Source organism: Urocitellus parryii, chromosome 4 (assembly GCF_045843805.1).
Source record: "Urocitellus parryii isolate mUroPar1 chromosome 4, mUroPar1.hap1, whole genome shotgun sequence".
NCBI lineage: Eukaryota > Metazoa > Chordata > Mammalia > Rodentia > Sciuridae > Urocitellus > Urocitellus parryii.
Window position 1 is genome coordinate 205,783,767 of NC_135534.1, and position 19,707 is coordinate 205,803,473.

Here is a 19,707-nt window from a genome sequence, read left to right on the forward strand (position 1 = left end):
TTTAGGAGCACACTGCCACTTGCTGGGTGTCTGCCATGTGCCAAGTAGTGTACAAGAGGAGGGAGGCGGACACTCCCCCAGCAGTGTGTGGATTAGTGGGGGAGACAGAGGGCAGCAGGCAGAAGAGAGCAGGGTGGGGTGGAAGGGAAGAGAAAGTCAGGAGGGAAGAAGGGGAGGGGAGGCCACCGGTGAGTAGCCTCCTACCTACCCGTGAGAAAAGGGAGTGCGTCCCGGTAGAAGGAGCCGGCTGTGTAATGGTGGCGTGGCAGGAGATAGCGGGGTGCGTCTGTTAGCTGAGCTTGGTATTGATGGAGAGTAAGTTGGAGGGGAACCTGGAAAGAAACAAGACTGGGTCCAGGGCCTGGCTCTGCCACTCACTGGCTGTGTGACTCCGGGTTCAGTGTCCTGCCGATTTCATAGTAATGGTTTCTGCCCACCAAGATTGTTGGTGAGTGGCAAGATGTGGCAGAGGGGTAGAACACCTGCTCAGCACACGGGAACCCTGGGTTCCCTCCCCAGCACTGCAAAAAACCAAAACCAAACAAAGACCAAGAAAGATTGTTGGTGAGGATTTCTGGCCATTTAGTCTTTTTAAAACTTTCGCACTTGGGTGAAGCAGGGGACTTTGTGTTGTCAGGTTCAGCCCGTTTCCACCTGGCCACTTCGTACGTTTGCTGTGTGTGATTTTGAGGGAGACTTCAGAGGAGTCAGGGTGAGGTAGTGTGTTCAGGATTTCTGTCACAGCAGATCACAGCAGCCCCCAGAGGGTGGACTTGCAGTGGACAGGGCTGCTGTGCCGTGAACTACCATGGACGCTGGGCAGCGAGCATCCCTGTGGCAAGCTCTGTTTCTTTTTGTGTTTTAATTTACCATTTTAGCCATTTTATTTTTCTAAGTATTTTTAGTTGTAGATGGACACAATACCTTTTTTTATTCTTATTTATTTTCATGTGGTGCTGGGAATGGAATCTAGTGCCTCACACATGCCGGATGAGAGCTCTACCACTGAGCCCCAGTCTTGGCCCGGGCTCTGTTTTCATTTAAGAAAATTGAATCTGGCTATCTCTTGTGCTAACTAGGGTGAGTTTGGCAGCCAGCAGCAAGAGTTGACTTAGCCTGGCTTAGATAGTGAGGATAGTGATCGTCTTGCCTGCCTGGAAGTCCAGAGGAGCGGCTGGTGGGGGCAGGCCACCGTGGCTTGCTGATGGCAGTGATGCTCCTACTTTCCATCTCTGCTCCGCCCTCCTTAGCATCCGCTTCTTCCTCACCAGATGGCTCTGCTTCCTTATTCCTGTCCAGCCAAGGGGAAAAGAGACAGAATGCTTCTCCCTCAGCCAGCTCTAGAGAGCTTGCATGTGCCAGTTTAGGTCATGCAAGCTCTCTAGAGAGAGCTTGGAAATTGTCACCAGCCCCTCTGGGGGAGCCTTGGACTAAACAAAATTGGGTGTCTTAAGAAGAGAGAAGGTAAGCCAGGCCTGATGGCACATGCGCGTAATCCCTGTGACTTGGGAGGCCGAGGCAGAAGGATCCTAAGTCCAAGGCCAGCCTGGGCAACTTAGTAAGACCCTGTGTCAAAATTAAATTTAGAAAGGGCTGGGGATGTAGCTCAGTGTAGAGTGCCTGTGGGTTCAATCCCCAGGACAGCAAAAAAAAAAAAAAAAAAAGGGTTTGAAAGGGATATTAGACAGGCAATTAATAGTACACTTAGCCCCCTGAGGCTTCCCTTGGGTATCAATTTGCTGAGCATAGTAATGATACTTAGGGGGAAATATCTATTGCAGAATCATGTAGCTGCTAAGAATTCTGGCCTTAGAAAGGGACCACTGGGTTCCTCACCTGGCTGCTTCCTGGCTTTGTGCTCTTGGGCAGATTCTTGAACCTTTCTGAGCCTCCTTCCAGCCTCTGTGAACTGTGGGCAGTAGGACCTTCATGGTAGGATGTTGCCCGGAGTCTCGGGTCTGCGCGGGTGTGAGCTTGTCAGGAGGACTGTTGTGTGGCACTGAATATATGGCTGGGAGCACTTCTTTGAACTTTCCCCCTCTGTTTTGTTTGGATATAGAGTAAAAATCAAGTCTCCACCAGAAGCTGGTACCCAGTTACCAAAGATCATCTTCAGCAAGGATGAGAAAGTCCCTGGCCAGAGTCAGGAGCCAGGTGTCGCTGCCGTCCCAGCTGGCAACCGCACTCAGCAGGCACTAGGTGAGCTGTGCAGAGGGCCCACTGGGGGAGCGGGGTTAATGAGTGAAAGCAAGCATGAGGCACAACAGCTAGGACAACAGCCTTTTTTTTTTTTTTTTTTTTTTTTTAATTTTTTAGTTGTAGTTGGACACCATATCTTTATTTAATTAATTTATTTATTTGTAGGTAGTGCTGAGGATTGAACCCAGGGCCTCGCACACTCTAGGCAGGGTCTCTACCACTGAACCAAAGCCCAGCCCTAGGACAACAGTCTTAGAACGGTTTTATTTTGGAGATTATACAAAAACATGACCACCAAGAAAAATGTGGAAAAATACAGAGAAAATGGGAAAAGCCATTGTCTCTTCTTACTCCCAGGGTTAGAATCTTAGTAACTTCTGTTTCCTTAATAAGCTTGTTTCCTAAGTATAGAGCCTCTGTCTTAAAATTCATAGTCATGCTCATAATTTTCCACGCGTGCCTCTTTGCTTAACTTTGATATATTCCATTAGTCAGGTTCTGTTATTTTCCCACCCCTTCCCCAAGAAGAGACACTTCCACTTCATGCACACTGTTGCCAGTATTGCTGCACTGGAGGGCTACTTCTTTTGTTTGTACTGGGAATTGAACTCAGGGCTGCTCTACCATTGAGCTATATCCTCAGCCCTTTTTATTTTTTTATTTTGAGACAGAAGCTCACTAAATTACTGAGATGATTAAGGCAGGAGGATTACAAGTTGAAGGCCAGCCTTAGCAACTTAGGGAAATGCTGTCTCAAAATAAAAACAAAAGGGCTGGGGATGTGGCTCAGTGGTAAAGTGCCCCTGGGTTCAATCTTTGATACCAAAAAAAAAAAAAAAAAAAAAAAAAGACACACAAGTATCACATTTGTATCAGTGCACTATCTCCTTCCGATATAGGTTCCTGTGCTCTCAGAACTGTTCTCTGGGCAGAAAATGCCCTGTTGTTCTTGTTATTCTGAAACTCTCCCTTACCCTGAGCTGTCTTCACCAGGAAGAGGATCTTAGGTTAAGATCCTCTTTTCCCATTTTCTCTGTATTTTTCACATTTTTCTTGGTGGTCATGTTTTTGTATAACCTTAAAAGCGGCACAGATACCACTGTGTTCTGTGAAGGAAGCTGCTGGCAACTGTGACACTCCTTGCTATGAGGGGAAAATTAAAATATGTGCAGTACAGGCTGAGGGTGAGGCTCAGCGGCAGAGAGCCCACCCACAGCACAGGATCCCGGAGTTGTGTCCCTAGCACTGCCAAAAAAGCATACATCACACTAATAATTATTTGTGATTAATTTTTCCATGTGTGTAAGTAGATCTAATATATAATTTTTGAAAACAATTATTATTTTCAAACATAATTATGTAGAAAATAAGGAAAATTATTCCTGTTTCATTGCTGGGCAATAGCATGCACTAGCTTATTCAGAAAAGAGTTCCCTATAGCTGGGTGTGGTGGCACACACCTGTAGTCCAAGCTACTCCGGAGGATGAGGCAGGAAGATTGCAAGTTTGAGGCCAGCCTTGGCAATTTAGCAAGATCCTGTCTCAAAAGAAAATAAAGAGGGCTAGAGTTGTGGCTCAATGGTAGAGCACCCACCTTGCACGTGTGAGGCCCTGGGTTCTATCCTCAGCACCACATATAAATAAATAAATCAAATAAAGGTATGTGTCCATCTGTAACTAAAAAATATTAAAAAGGAGGAGGAGGAAGAAGAAGAAGAGGAAGAAGAAGAACAAGAAGAGAAAAAGGGCTGGGGATGTAGTTCAGGGATAAAATGCCCTCCCCCCCCCTCCCAGTGCAGTTCCTAGTACCGCACACAACAAAGACGTGAATTCTCCTGTTCTATTACCATTTATTTGATAACAATTGTAACACACTTCAATTTCTTGCTCCTGCTGCTCAAAAATTGTCTTTTGTGACTTGGGAAGATGGCAGTCTGCAGGGTTTCTTTGTTTGTCTTACCTGTGAGCTTAATTCAGAGGAATGTTGTTTTTGTTGGTTGTTTTCCCCCCTGTATCTGGGATTGAACCCAGAGGTACTGAATTCCTGAGTCACTCAACCACTGAGACACATCCCCAACCCTTTTTTGTTATTTTATTTATTTATTTAATTATTTATTTTGTAGTTGTAGATGGACAGAATGCCTTAATTTGTTTATTTTTACATGGTGCTAAGGATCGCACCCAGTGCCTCTAGGCCAGCGCTCTGCCACTGAGCCACAGCCTCAGGCCCCACTTTGTTATTTTGAGACGGGGTCTCACTGAGTTGCATAGGGCCTAGCCAGGTTGCTGAAGCTGGCTCTGAACTTGCAATCCTCCTGCCTCAGCTTCCCTAGCCACTGGGATTATAGGTATGTGTCACCTCACCCAGCCAGGAATGTTTCTAGTATTTGATATTAGAGAATCTGGAGCCTCATAAAATTATACTATCTTTTTATATGTATGTATATATATGTGTGTGTGTTTATATGAGAGCTGGATCATGCAGTAATATTTTTTAAATGTTTGTGTTTCTAGATGGTGGAAAGTCTAAAAGAAGTACAGTGGATTCAAAGGTAAGAACTAATCACCTAATTGTGCTTAGCTTTTTTTTTAAAATTAGTGCCTTATATTTGTATATCATGGTGGAATTTGTTGTTAGGTATTCATATCTGCACATGATATAATTTGGCCAATATCACTCCCCAGTATTTTCTCTCTTCTTCCCCACTTCCCCATCGGGTTCCTTTCCTGTACTCTATTGATTTTTTTTTTTATTATAGGTGGACACAATATTTTATTTTAATGTGGTGCTGAGGAGTGAACCCAGTGCCTCACGCATGCTAGGCAAGCGCTGTACCTCTGAGCCCCAGCTCAGCCCTGATCTTTTGTTCTTATGAGTTCCCCCTGGCCTACCTTTCTTTAACTTTTTCTTCTGTAGTTTTCACATACAAGAGAAAATATGCTATCCTTGACTTTCTGGTTTGGCTTATTTGGCTTATTTGGCTTAACATAATATTCTCAGGTTCCATTCATTTACATGCACAATTGCCGCATTCCTGGTGACAGAAACACTCAGGGTCCCTCCAGGGGAACTGGGCTGCGTGAAATAACCCCACACAAGAGACAAGAGATACCTTTTTCTTTGGGGGTCCTGTGACGGCTCCTCTGACCTTAAGGGTCTACAGAAAGAGCGAGGAGCACGTGCTGACCCTTTTATTGAGGAGAAGCCATTCAAATGAGACAAGGGGTCAGGTGTCAGGGGGCTGAGTCTTATCTTCATGATGTCTGCTGTTAGCAGGCTGGTTGACATCTAGGAAGGCCACACCCAAAGGCAGATCAAGAGAAGGGGACACACAAAGGGCGTTTCCATGGAACATTCTATCCCAAACAGGGCAAAGGGGTAATATCACAAAGGAACAGGTGAGTGTAGCTCGACCCCTGGGGCTGCAGGAAGGCGCGCCTACGCTTGAAGACACATTCTGCTACTTTGAGGATTAGGGCAGCTGTCTAAGGCCTCTGCGAAAGTGACCAGATCACTACGAAAGTGACTGACAGAGCTCTACCGATCCCAGGAAGGAAAATTCTGGTCACTCAGTGCGACGGTCTCCCCCCACACACAATGACACGATGTCATTTTTCTTTATGGCTAAATAAAACTCCATTGTATGTATATACCACATTTTCTTTATCCATTCTTCTGTTGATGGACACCTAAGCTGCTTCCGTACTTTGGCTGTTGTGAATTGTGCTGCTATAAACATGGTGTGCATGTGTAGCTACAGTGTGATGTTGCTCAGCTTTCTGAGTGTGTGTGTATTGTGTATGTGTTTATGTATATGAATTTGTGCATACACACAAATGTGTGTGCACACATCTAAACTATGAGGAGTTGTCTTCTCTTTGGGGATGTGGGGTTGACATACTGCAATAGTTTCAAATTGAAATTGAGTGCTGGGTTGCACAGCACTTAGTGCTAGAGGGTCTAGGTTGGGGAACAGAGCCAGCTGGAGAGCCCGCTGGGAGGAGAAATCTCCAGGACTGAGCTTGGAGTTTGTTTAGGGAAGAGGGAGAGGGGTGAAGAGAAGGGGCACTGACAAAGACTGGGTGAGGGGAATGTGCCTGACAAGAGCTCGGCACTGGCCTACTTAAAGTGAGAGGCCAGGTAGCATGCGGTCAGACAGCAGCCTGACAACAGGAGGTTTTGAGATTGTTATCAGAAAATATTGTGAAGAAAGTATTAAAGATCCTCATTCTGCAGGTAATGTGCAGGGTGTGTTGGAGAGGGAGAGAGTGACATCAGAGGGACCAGCAGGTGGCTGATGACACAAGGCCTCCAGGCTTGGGGTGTGAAGCAGGAAGTCTGTCTAGGAGGCCAGTTAGTGGAGGGGGAGGGGAAAGGTTTTTTTGTTTTTATTTTAGAGGGTTTTTTGAGAGAAATGGATGGTAGAAATAGCAGAAGTGGAAAAATAGAGAAAGTTTTGGTTTAAATATCTTGATTTTTCAATGACAGGACATTGAAGTAGCAGTGTTTTATTTGGTTTTGACAGCTTTGTTGAGTTATATTGACCCACAGTAAATTGGACATACTTAAAGTGGCAATTTGATAAGTTTGACTTGACAATCAAAATGGAACATATCCGTCACCTCAGAAGTTTCTCCTGCCCCTTTGAAATCCTCCTGTCCCCAAGCAACCACTGATCTGTCACACTGTAAATTAGATTTCTAGTACTTTGTATAAGTGATGATGCAGCATGTGCTTGTTTTTCCTCTTTTCCTGGGCATAGCACTTTGAGCTTGTCCATGTCACTGCCTCTGTCCTCAGTTAGGTCCCTGCTTGCTTATACCAGTTTCTTGTGCACATGCAGGGTTGAGGCCCGGATGGAGTCTGCCTGACGGTCAGGCTGTGCCTGGGCCTTCGCCCTTGGTCTTGCTGAAGCTTTCTGATGTGTTGTATTGTGTGGCACTGGGGATGGAACCCAGGGCCTTTGCTTGCTCCTGCTGAGGCTTTGGGAGGAGCACCCCAGCAGGGAGTGCACAGCAGAAGAGAGCTAGGGAAAGGAGGCCCCTGCAAAAGGGGATCACACACAGCTCCAAAGGATAGCCAAGCTTTCTCTGTAGAGAGTTGCTGAGGGTCAACAATTTTAAGGCTTAAGAAGGATTTTTAAAATCAGTTTTAATTTTAATTAGCATACTTATTCTGCCAGTATCATTCTAAACAGATTGTTTTTCTTTCTAGGCAACAGGAGAGAAATCCTTTTCTATTCATAACAGTGCTGGGGCAGTTTCGTTTCAGGTACGTCTTCCTTTAGGAATGTTTCCCCGAACTTATCTCTACCATGTAAAAGGGTGAATTTTTCAAAGCATTTTGAATTTAGGAATAATAATTTAGGCTGTGTGGTAGTTACTTTACAGTAGTTTTCTGTGTAACGAAGCTGCAAGATGGGAAGCTGGGTGGTACACGTACACCTGTATTCAGGAGGTGGAGACAGGAAGATTGCAAATTCAAGAACAGCCTCAGCAACTTAGCAAGACCCTGTCTCAAAATTTTAAACAATGGCTGAGGGTGTAGCTCAGTGGTAGAGTACCCCTGGGTCAAATCCCCAGTACTAGAAAGAAAAAAAAAAAAAACCCTGCAAGATGAATAATGTCACCACCTGCTTACCAAATCTTAAGTTTCTGAGAATGAATAACTTTGTAAATGTCCAATGTTAGCAAAAAGACTAATTCTGCCTATGACCCCTCTGCCTCTCCAGCCCCAGGTGCCTCCCTCCAGAGCATGTCAGTGCATAGATAGAATTCTGCACTAGAGAGGACCATTGGTGACAATGGAGGGTGATGTTGTTATTCTAGGAGAGGCCAGAGGCCTTGGGTGGCCCCTTGGCTGGCACAGTGTTAAATGCATGTGAATGCTTTCATGGCAGTGGCATGGCATTCATACAAGGATAGGTGACATTGGACAACTCGCTTTCTGAACCTCACTACCTCATTGTCTAAAAATGAAAAATGAAACTGGGCACAGTGATGTTTGCCTGTAATCCCAGTGACTCAGGAGGCTGAAGGAGGATTGCAAACCAAGACCAGCCTTGGCAACTTAGTGAGGTCCTAAGCAACTGAAGGAGACCCTGTCTCCGAATAAAAAGACTTGGTAAAGTGTCCCTGGATTCAATCCTCAGTACCAAAAATAGAAAAATAAAAAATGGGGCTGGTGTTGTGGCTCAGTGGTAGGGCGCTGCCTAGCATGCATGAGGCACTGGGTTCGTTCCTCAGCACTACATTAAAAAAAACGAATAAAATAAAGGTGTTGTGTCCATTCACAACTAAAAATATTAAAAAAAAAAGATGAGGCCTGATTCATAGGTTTTTTAGGAGTATAATTTTTTTAGATGACATGTACAAATAATGGCGAGGTACAGTGGCACATGCCTATAATCCCAGCAACTAGGGAGGCTGAGGCAGGAGAATTCCAAGTTCAAGGTCAGTCTCAGCAATTTAGCAAATCCCTAAGCAACTTTAGTGAGATTTTGTCTCAAAATAAACAAAGAAGGACTGGGGATGTATCTCAGTGGTAGTGTACCCCTGGGTTCAATCCCTGGTAACAGAAAACAAAAACTCAAAAGTACAAATAATGTTTTATAATTAACTCGTTGGAATCACTGCATTTTTTCTAACCAGTTTTTATTAATTGAGGACCAATTTGCTTATAGTGAACTGCCCAGTCTTTAGTGTATGGGTCTATTCCTTGTGACAATGGGTGACCATGGAACCCACTCTGTTTTACCATCTCAGAGTGTCCCAACCCCACGCTGCTGTTCTTATTCTTTCACAGTGAAAGAATAAGATCTTACGTTCTTGAAGCTCAGTAGCTGTCCTTTTCATCACCATTGGCATGACTAGCTGCGGGTTTCCAGAGGTGCAGACTGTGCCTTTGCTCGGACTCCTCCAGCAGCTTCACTTCTGACTCAGAGGAAGCACCTGGCCCTTCCACCGGCCTCCAAGGTCCGGGTGACATGGCCCCTGTTGTCTTCCTGACCTCAGCTTCTCTTTGATCCCTTGCTCTCTCCACTCCCCTCACCTTGCTCCTTCTGCAGGCCTCCGCTGTACTCTGGCTGTGGCGTGCCTCTTGGAATCCCTCAGGTCTTTGTCAGGTGGCACCTTCCCAGCAAGGCTTTCCCTGAGCATCCTCTTTTTTTTTTGTGTGTGTGGGGGGGGAGTGTGCTTTTTTCCTTTTTTTTCTTTCTTAAGTGAGTGAGGCCATGGAAAATATAGCACACCCCTGAACCAAAGTGCACCCCCTGGCCAAAAAGAATACAAGATGGAAAAATGCATGCACAGGTAGTACTCTAATCTGAAAGCACAAAGACACTGCTGTGTATTACATGCCTTGGTTCAAGAAGAAGGTACTAAAAACTCTGCAAGGGAGAAGCCTATAAAAAGAAAAGGGCCATTTTACAGAAGAGAAATCTGAGGCCCAAGGAGGCAGGTGGCTTGCCTAAGGGGGATTCAGATCCCAGCTTGTTTCACTCCAGGGCTCACCTGTGTGTTTACCCCCTCTGCTTCACTGCATCCTTGAGAAAATACAAAAGCTGCCCCTCTCTCCCCCAACCTTGCACTTTAAAATGCGCATTAATGAGCGGAGGTCTGGGCTGTGTGCAGGGCTGCATGCACTCCTAGGAGGCCGGGTAGGAAGTGACAAGTCCAGCTGGGCAGCTGAGCAAGCACCACCTCTGAGCCCTCTCTCCACTCCTATTTTATTTATCTTGAGACAGGCTCTCACTAAGCTGAGGCTGGCCTCAAACTTGTGATCCTCCTGCCTTGGTCTTCTGAGTTGCTGGGATTCCAGGAGTGTGCCACTGCACCAGTCCTCTATTATAAAAAACATTTTTTTTTCCTAAAGAGCAAAACAATATGTTGGCTTGAAAACTAGGTAACTGGCCAGGTGCAGTGGTACATGCCTGTAACCTTAGCTGTTTGGGAGGTCAGCGCAGGAGGACTGCAAGTTCAAGGCCAGCCTCATTAATTTAGTGAGTCTGTCTCAAAAACAAAAAGGGCTGGGGATGTAGTTCAGTTGTTCAGTGCTCCTGGGTTCCATCCTTAGTAGCAAGACAAAAGAAAACTAGGTAAGTGCATAAGTGCATGTTAGATTATCTTTGCAGACTTCTGCACAAATCCAACACTGATGGTCAGATGTGTGACGAGGCAGGTGTGGAAGTGTGGTGTGCAGTTAGGTGGTGGGGACGAGGTGTCTACTGCTTAGGCCCACCTGTCATTCTGTGCTTGGACATTGCTGTAAGTACTGGGAGGAGACTGTAGAGTAAGAAAACATCAGTTTACACTCTGCTGTGGGAGAGTTTAAGTGGTCTCTTTTCTTCTGTCTGTAATATTCATAAGTAATGTCTAAGACTTAAAAAGCTGAAGATTTGAGTTCTCTTAATTTTTTTCTTCTTTATTTTCAGTTTTTTTTTAACATCAGCACTGATGACCAGGAAGGCCTTTACAGTCTTTATTTTCATAAGTGCCCTGGCAAAGAACATCGGCTTAATGACAAGTTTTCATTCAGCCTTGATGTGAGTACCATGTGGAGACTGTTCCTCAGGGATTTTGATTGTGTAAAATTAAAGACATATATTTCTGTATTTTTTTTGTTTGTTTTTCTATGTGTGGTGTTGGGCGTTGAACCCAGGATCTATGTATACCTAAGCATGTGCTCTGCCACTGAACTACATCTCCAGCCCCTAAGAGATTTTGAAATCACTTCATTAAGAAAAAAAAAAATGTGGCCAGATTAGCATCCCTGGCAGTGTGCAGGATACTTCAGCAGAGAATTCCTAAGTAAGAAAAGAAAAAGCCTGTGCATTATGACTGTGGGCATTGCCAGGCGTGGTGGCGGAGACTCCAGGGGTAGAGGCAGGAGGGTTGCACACTCAAGGCCAGCCTCGGCAACTTAGTGAGACACTGTCTTGACATAAGAATAGGCTGCTGTGTAGCTCTCTGTTAAAGCACCCTGAGTTCAATCCCTAGTGCCAGAGTGAAAAAAGAAAAAGAACGTGGTTGATGTTCTGCTGTTCTTCACTCTCCTGAGCTCCAGTGAAGCAGCTGAGGTTCCAAATTGATGAGTAAGAGGTGATCTGTTGCTGAAAAGTAACTTAATTTCATGTCGGTTTCAGATTGAGATCACAGAGAAGAATCCTGACAGCTATCTCTCAGCAGGAGAAATCCCTCTCCCCAAATTATACATTTCTATGGCCTTTTTCTTCTTCCTTTCTGGGACCATCTGGATTCACATCCTTCGAAAACGACGGTAAACTATTACATCCTTGAGCCCTTCACCTTAGAGTATGTTGAGATTTGTGTGATTCACTGTAAGCAGGATCCTGCACCTGGGAGGATCCAGCGCTTGCAGCCTTGTTCTCTGAAGGGCGTCTTACCTGAAGCACTCGGGGGCAGCAGGAGCCCTCCAGTGTGGGAGACCTTGTGTGCCTTAGTATTTACAATAATCATTTTTGGTTTAAAAAGTGAATCCAAAAGTTTCAATAATATCCAAGTACAGTAAAATGCATAATCAGAGTGATTCTGTAGCAGAGACCCTGTTGCTCAGGCCTCAAGAGTGAGCGCCTTGGTCCCTTGCAGGGTGGTTCATCCTCGAGGAGGCTGGTCATGAGGCTTATTTGCCCAGGTGAGAGCACAGAGGTCCTGTCCAGCACTGCAGGCAGCGGCTCAGCACCTGGCTGATCCTTGAGTGTTGACCCCCAGATGCTTGTCACTGGAGAAAGCCTCTTCCAGCCCATTTGCCCAGCGCTGGGTCTTTGTTCAAAATCCCAAAGCTTCGGCTTCCTGCCTTGGCTCTTGAGAGCAGTTGCATGTGCATGAATTCTCTGTCTCCCATGAAAGCTGAGAATAAAATACTATGTTTAGAATAAACTATTATATTAAAAGGACCACTCACTCACTTATGCATGTGAATATGGTATTACAACATAGATCAGTTGAAATTAAAAACAAATTATCTCCAAATCCCTCTTTTTCTGGAGCCCTGAGGCAGAAATTGAGACCTCTCCCCCCTGGTGGCTTAACTGTCTTCTAATAGACATGCTGGGAGTCTGGGATACAGGTTCTGGGGAGGCAGTTACTGGTCCTGTGTGTTGTAATATCCTGTACATCCTCCGGATGGAAAGAGTTTGCTCACTTGTGAAGGTCCTGCAGATCATGTTTTGACTAGATTAACCACAGCCATTACAAAGAAAGAATCCTACAGATGCAGGCCATAAAGGCTTTTTTTTTTTTTTTTTTTTTTTTTAAGGAAAGTTTTTCTTTTGCCTTTGTAAGACAAGTAGGAACTGCAGTCAGAAGTTAAGGCTGGGGTTGTAGCTCAGTGGTAGAGCGCTTGCCTCTCATGCGAGAGGCCCTGGGTTCAATATTCAGCACCACATAAAAGTAAATAAATAAAAATAAAAATATTGTGTCCATCTACAACTTAAAAAAAAATGTGGCCTTAACTGTGGCTTCCTGTCTGCTCTCAGCCCCTTTTCAGCCACAGAACTGGGATAGTGATAAGTGCTCTGACTTCTTCTAAGTGTCCCAGCTCTCGGGCTTGTTGTGTGATTCCCTTCAAACTGAGGGGGCTTTGCACATTAGAATGCTATACAGGTGTGAGGTGTTATGGAATAGCATTCTAGCCAGGTATTTTGATGGCATTTTAGTTTCCCCATACTTAGCAAGGACAATAATCATTGTCACTGGTTCACGATAGGAAATGGTGGTAGCAGTTCTAAGCCTGTGGCCAAATGGGGCTGACCTATTTTGTTGGAGTATTGTAGGCACATAGAAAGGCACGTGTCTCCAGGAGTTGAATGCCAGCCCTGTTGGGTGGAGTCTGAGTGGTGTGAAGGCTTGTGACTCGAGGCTGCTGGGTGCCTTGGAGAGGCTCGCAGCCCCTCAGAGCCCACCTGAAAGAACAAGAGATCTTTGCCACATGAATGCATTGAGGTCCAAAGAGGGGACATGAGTGGCCTGGCCAGCATCTCCTGATGGAGCTGGGCATGGCCCAGGTCTGCCTGCTGCTGCCCATCAGGCTACTTTCCAAAGAAAAAACCAAAAAACTGAGCTGTGGAGCAGGGAATGCACAGGTGTAACCACCAGATGCCTGCTGTATGCACGTGGCTAGGCACTCGATGTTTAGTTCAGCTCCTCCTCCAAAAGCTTGTTTAGCTGGGTGTCCCCCCATTTTCAGAGGAGGTTACTGAGGCGCAGAGAGATTAAAATCAAACCAAGGAAGAACCAGTATTTGAGTCCAGGTCGCTGTGGGCCTCGGAACCTATGCTCTTTCTGTCACACTGCCACCACAGCAACTGTGGCCTACAAGTCAGGCTTGCCTGGAGGGCTAGTTTGCACTCGGGGTGGATCCCATTGCTGTTCCAACTGTGGCAGACAGCTCTGGCCGGGACTTCCCTTTTTGGCCTTTAAGTAGGTGGGCACGGGACAGGAAGTGCTGTGAGTCAGCCCAGAGCCAGGTGTGCACCAGGTCAGCACATTCTCACTCCCACTTTGCACAAGCCGCTCTCCTGCCGGATCACTCCCTTTACTTCCTGTCTCTCCCACTCCTTCCCAACCAGGAATAGCCCCCAAATGTGTGAAGGCAGTTTGGATACTTATATATTTTTGCAAGTAAGTAATATTGTTGGTACTGCATATATTTTAAATTTATAGAACCTAGCCTGCTGTAGTGGCCACGCCTATAATCCCAGCAACTCAGAGGCCCAGGCAGAAGGATCACAAGTTCAAGGCCAGCCTCAGCAACTTGGCGAGGTCCTCTAAAAATAAAAAGTCCTGGAGGTGTGCCAATTCCGTGGAACTACATGAGTAGAGCACCCCCAGGATTCAACCCCCAGTAACACAAAACAGTAAAAATAAACTGTGTGCAGTGGTGCACACCTGTAATCCCAGTGACTTGGGAGGCTGAGGCAGGAGGATCACAAGTTCAAGGCCAGCTCCAGCAACATGAGACCCTGTCTTAAAATAAAATGTGCTGGGGATGTGACTCAGTGGTTAAGCACCCTGGGTTTAATCCCTGGTACCAGAAAATAAATAAATATGAATTTGTGGAAACCGTCCTCTCTGCATACATCAGTCTGAGTGTTGCTCTTTCACACTCTCCCTTAGTCACAGGCTTTGTTCTGCGCAGTCACTTCACTGCGTGTGCCTGACGGATTGATTTCTAGCCCTCCACAGCACTCCATGGCCTCCGTCCCCACATGTGACTGTGCCATTCCTTGACAGTGCATGCACGACAGGTTGCCCTGCCCTCCTACCCCAGATGGTGCTGTCATGAGCCTTCCTCCAGCCTCCTCAGATCCCCTAGGAGGCTGGTGCTCTGAGAAACAGTCCCAGGGGGAGGGTTGGAGGTCGCGCTCCTACAGTTCCATAAAGTGCTTCCAGCTGCCTGCTTGTAGCCCCCGTGTGTGCTTTCACCGATGGTGCCAGGGCTTCCTGTTGGCCCACACACTCACCAACACACACATCTTAATTTTTGCCAATTTCATGGGTGTAAACTGGAACCTCGTTTTGTTTTGCGTTCTTTTGAATATCGATGATGTGGATTTTCATTTCAGGGATATCTTCACCTCTGGTGCCTGCCTATGGTTTTTTGTTTTTTGTTCTGGGTTTTTTTGCATTTTTTTTCTGTCTTTTTCTGGTTGTTTTACACGAGTCTCTTGCATATTCTGGACATTAATCCCTTGTCTGTCTTATACATTACAATTTTTTTCTCCCATTAGTTCAACTTGTCTATGGTATTTGTTGTTGAATGAAAGTCTTTTGGGTTTTTGTTTGTTTTTTATATACTAGGGATTTGACACCGGGGCACTTTTACCACTAAGCTACATCCCCAGCATTTCTTAAATTTTGAGACAGGGTCTCACCAAGTTGTTGGGGGGCTCACTAAATTGGTAAGGCTGGTCTTGTGATCTTCTTGTCTCAGCCTCCCAAGTGGCAGAATCGTAGGAGTTTGCTCCTGCGCCTGGGAAATCTTTGGTTTTAATGGAGTCAAAGCTACTTCCATTAGTCTTTTGGGCAGTGCCTGTTGGATCTTAAGAAGTTCCTCTCTACTTCAAGACCATGAAATTTTAGGTTTAGAATTGAAATGCGTCAGGAGACCTTTGGTGTAAGTGTGGAGTGGAGACCAGGTTTATTTTTTCCCACCTGTAGGTTCAAGCTCATGTTTCCCATGGTTCCCCTGCAATAGTCTGTCTGTTTTCACCAATGCAGTGTCATTTACCCTGTGGCAAGCTTCCACACACACACACACACACACACACACACACACACACACACGTGTCTTCACGTGGGCTCTCTGGTCTGTCCCATCGGTCCATTTGTCTGAATAACAGGTAAACTGCACCTGTTCCACACTTTCTAATGCTGTTCCTTTGCAGAATGTCTCAGTCTCTGAGTGTGCATTTCTCCTGTGGCTCTTCCTTAAGTTTTTCTTATTTTTTCGTTTTTAGTTTTTTGGGTCTGGGGATTGAACCCAGGGACACTTTAACACCAAGCTGCATCCCTAGCCCTTTTTATTATTATTTATTTAGAGACAGCATCTTATTGAGTTGCTGAGGGTCTCCCTAAGTTGCCCAGGCTGGCCTGGAACATGCTATCCTCCTGCCTCAGCATCCCGAGTTGCTTTGATTATAGGCATGGCCACTATGCCTGGCCCAAGTCACTCTTTTTATTAACAGAGTTTTCCGTCTTTCTCCATTTTGTTCTTGTGTGTCCTATTAGGTTAACTCCTGGAGGGAGGTGGGAATGGGAGGAGGAATTTAATATCTGGTCATTTACCCACAGGCCTGAGGGTAGAGACAGGGGTGTGGGCCTGTCCTGTCCCCCCCTCCCCTGTCCCTTCCCCTCTCCCCTCCCCTGTCCCAGCCTTCTTGTGTGCTGGGCCGCAGCCTTCACCTACAGCTGCACCTGATCTTTCTGATTCCCCAGGGTTTCATACTGTTTTTGAAGATCCATCCACCTCATTCTCACCTATGTGGCCTTCCCAGGGTGGTTTCCAGGGAACACTGGCAGGCTGGGCTAGATTTCCATCTTGGCAGGTCTGGGAACCCACCAACCTGACTTTGCTGTTCACCTCCCAGTTCTACTCGCTGCGTTAATGTATGTTAGAGGTGTCTAATCTGAGGCTTTTCCTCTGGCAGAAACTTCTTGGTTTTGAACCAACTGGTGATTGAAACCAGGAGCACTCTACCATTGAGCTCCCTAGTCTTTTTTTTTTTTTTACCATTTTGAGACGGGGTCTCACTGGGTTGCCTAGGCTGACCTTGGACTTGCAAACCTCCTGCCTTAGCCTCCCAGGTAGTTGGTACGTGTGCCATCATGTCTAGCTCAAAAACTGGGGTGTATGCCCGCCACCCAGATTATTTGCTTATAAATGTCTCTGATGCTTCGGCTGTCCTTGGGGAGAATGGGATCTTCTTTTAATTCTTTTCTTTTCTTTTTACAGGAATGATGTATTTAAAATTCACTGGTTGATGGCGGCCCTTCCTTTCACCAAGTCGCTTTCCTTGGTGTTCCACGCAGTATGTACAAGCAGCTGGGATCATTTAGGAAACGGTGTACATGCCTGTGTGAGCAGGAAGGACGAGTCAGAGGAAAGGGATAGCTAGATGGCGGGAAAGAAGAGGAAAGAATATGTTTTCCCTCAAGCTGCCTTTTGCTCGGGGAACTGGCTGGGGAGATGATCCCGGCCTCCACGGCTAGGCCAGGTCGGGTCAGCTCCTGATACTGCCACCACCAGCGGTCTCCTAGATGTCCTGCTTTAGTCCCTCTTTGGGCGTTTCTTGAGGTGCGGGTGCCTCCACTTCCTCTGTTTTTCCCAATCTCCCTCGTGGGCCTCCTGCATTTGAAGTTCACTGTTAGCAGACTTGCTGGTGGGACCCTTGATGCTTTTAAGATTGAGAAATAAGAACCAGGCCTCAGCTGTGAGTATGGAGAACAGGTGCAGATTGAAATGACTTTGCCTGTGAGGGGAGATCTCGGTCCCTGCAGTGTGCGGCCTGGGTGCTCAGACCCCACCCGGCCCATTCGCCTGTTTGCTTGAGAGTGTCCTCACGGGGAAGAGCAGACATATGTCCAGTGACATTGTCAAGAAATAGTAGTTATTTAGGTAATTTCTCATTTGGATCTAAATTTAAAAATTCTCTCTGGAGCCACAGAGATAATGAATGGCATTGTCCATGTTGGACAAAGCTGCTGTCGACTTTGTGACTTGTATATGAGGCACTTTGGGCACGCTGTTATTTTAGTTAAGATGTGTTTGGGGCCTCAGTGCTGCAGTCTGGCTGGGCACAACTCAGGAGCCACTTGTCAAAAGAAATGAACTTTATTTTTAGAACACACACACCACACCACACAGCCCTTCAGGAAAACCCTCAGAGCCCAACTGCCACCACTGGCTTCCCACAAGCCTCTCAACCTCCCCCACTCCTCCTGCTCTTGAGGCCGATTGGCTGGGTCGTGTAGGCGGAGCCAAAAAAGTCCCCCAATGAGCAGCTCCGTGGTCTGAAAGGGCGGGGAAACAGCCCAGTGAGCATCACTGCAGAGGAGCCAATCAGTTGGCAGCTAGAAGTTTGCTGGGGCCGCTGTGAGCCAATCATCAGCTGGCAGTTGGAAGTTTGCTGGGGCCCCTTTGGCTATGGCTCTCAACACCTCAGCTCTCTCTAAATTTGTGAATTTTTTTTTAAAGGATAGTCAAAGCCAGTTGATTGAATGACATTAATTTTTTAAAATAATTTTATTAGTTGTTGATAGACCTTTATTTCATTTTTATTTATTTTTGTGTGGTGCTGAGGATTCAACCCAGTGCCTCCCATGTTAGGCAAGCGCTCTACCACTGAGCCACAACCCTAGCCCTACATTAATTTTTTTACTCATTGGCTGACCTATTTCCTTATGTAAGCAGCAGGGTGTGAAAGAGAAAGTTCTCAGCTGGCATTGGGACCTTGGAGGCTGTTAAGAAGGGAATAGGCAGCCATTTGCTAGTGTGAATTTTTTGCCTCCCAAGGGTCCTGGGCAGGATGTTAGTGTCATTGAAGCCTAGTGTCACATTTCTAAAGCTCCCTAGTGTTTGTTAACATGTACGTGCTTGTGGTGAGTGGACAGGGAGGGCTTGGTCAGTGGGCTGTGGTTATTGTTCGCCGTGCACTCAGGCCCGCGGCGGCTCAGCCTTTCTAAGATGTGCTTGTTGGTTTCAGATCGACTACCACTACATCTCCTCCCAGGGATTCCCGATTGAGGGCTGGGCTGTTGTATACTACATAACTCATCTGTAAGTATGCGACCCACGGAAAAGTGGTGTGCGGGAAGTTGTGGGGCTGGATGTGGCTCAGTGGTAGAGCACTTGCCTAGTGGTGTGAAGCCCTGGATAGTCCTCAGACCACAAAATAAAAACAGAAGGAGGAGAAATTGGGAGAGCCGTGATAGGTGGCAGCTGTCCAAACTGACCAGCGGTGCCCCGTGGCAGCCTGCCTGGCCCCCTCTGCAGCTGGTGCCTTGGAGGTCACCATGCAGACCAGGGACTGGGCTTGCTCTATTCCCTCCTCCTGCAGCCTCAGCTCTCTCCACCTGAGAGGAGTGCTGCTCACACACAGAGCACTTCACAATTGGGCTCTTGGTCTTACAAGAAGCGTGTGCAGCTGTGGAATGAGCTGCCAGTCTCACTGCTGGGTTAGAATCTGAAGAGACCTTCTGCGTCCTCCACCTGCTTTCTCTTCCAGGTTGAAGGGCGCGCTCCTGTTCATCACCATTGCGCTCATCGGCACAGGCTGGGCTTTCATTAAGCACATCCTCTCCGATAAAGACAAGAAGATTTTCATGATTGTCATCCCACTCCAGGTACAGGAACCCCAGGCCTGCTTGTCAGTTCTTCTCTTGGCCCTTGGCAGGATTCAGCTGCAGACCCTGCTCACCCAGAGACCCCAGGTTGGGCCTTTGGGGATTGAAGATGGGCATCCCATCCTGACCCTGAACCATCTGGACTTCACGTCCTCGCACTGGGAGAAGCCAGACCCTCTGTAGACCAGCAGGGATGCCTAGCCTTTGGTAGAGAGCTGCAGAAAAGTGCGGGGGAGACACTGCCTTCCCTTCGGCCCCTGATTGCCACTAATAAAATTGTCCTCTTAGTGAGGAAGCCCAGATACACAGTGATTTTTACCAACCAGGTATTTCAGAATGTGAATGATACCCATTGAGTTACATGGACACCAGGGACAAATTTTATTAAACCTTTTCTATATTTGGAGACGGGGCTGGGGAACGGGCTGCTTCCAGGGTGAGGGACCTTGTCTTGTCTGCACTTAACGGTCATATTGGAGGTAGGTAACAGACAGGAGCAGTCATGGGTGCTGTAGCAGAGAGTTTGATGATGGTGCTCTCTGGCTGGGTTCATGATTTGGAGCACCAGTGCAAATGTGGCAGGTGGAGAAGGCGGGCAGCTCCCTGGGCACCAGCCAATCCACTCTGGTAACTGGCTGCTTGGTG

The 19,707-nt window shown here is 46.6% G+C and overlaps 1 protein-coding gene across 1 annotated transcript in view; it reads left to right on the plus strand.

Annotated features, from left to right (window-relative positions):
* Gpr107 (G protein-coupled receptor 107) overlaps positions 1-19,707 on the plus strand; it is a 69,685-nt gene that overhangs the window by 13,135 nt on the left and 36,843 nt on the right. Inside the window, exons 5-12 of the mRNA XM_026386357.2 lie at positions 2,060-2,199; positions 4,714-4,751; positions 7,415-7,471; positions 10,632-10,742; positions 11,343-11,476; positions 16,673-16,748; positions 18,423-18,496; positions 18,945-19,062. Coding sequence (XP_026242142.1) covers positions 2,060-2,199; positions 4,714-4,751; positions 7,415-7,471; positions 10,632-10,742; positions 11,343-11,476; positions 16,673-16,748; positions 18,423-18,496; positions 18,945-19,062 — 748 coding nt within the window. The remainder of the gene's footprint in view (positions 1-2,059; positions 2,200-4,713; positions 4,752-7,414; positions 7,472-10,631; positions 10,743-11,342; positions 11,477-16,672; positions 16,749-18,422; positions 18,497-18,944; positions 19,063-19,707) is intronic.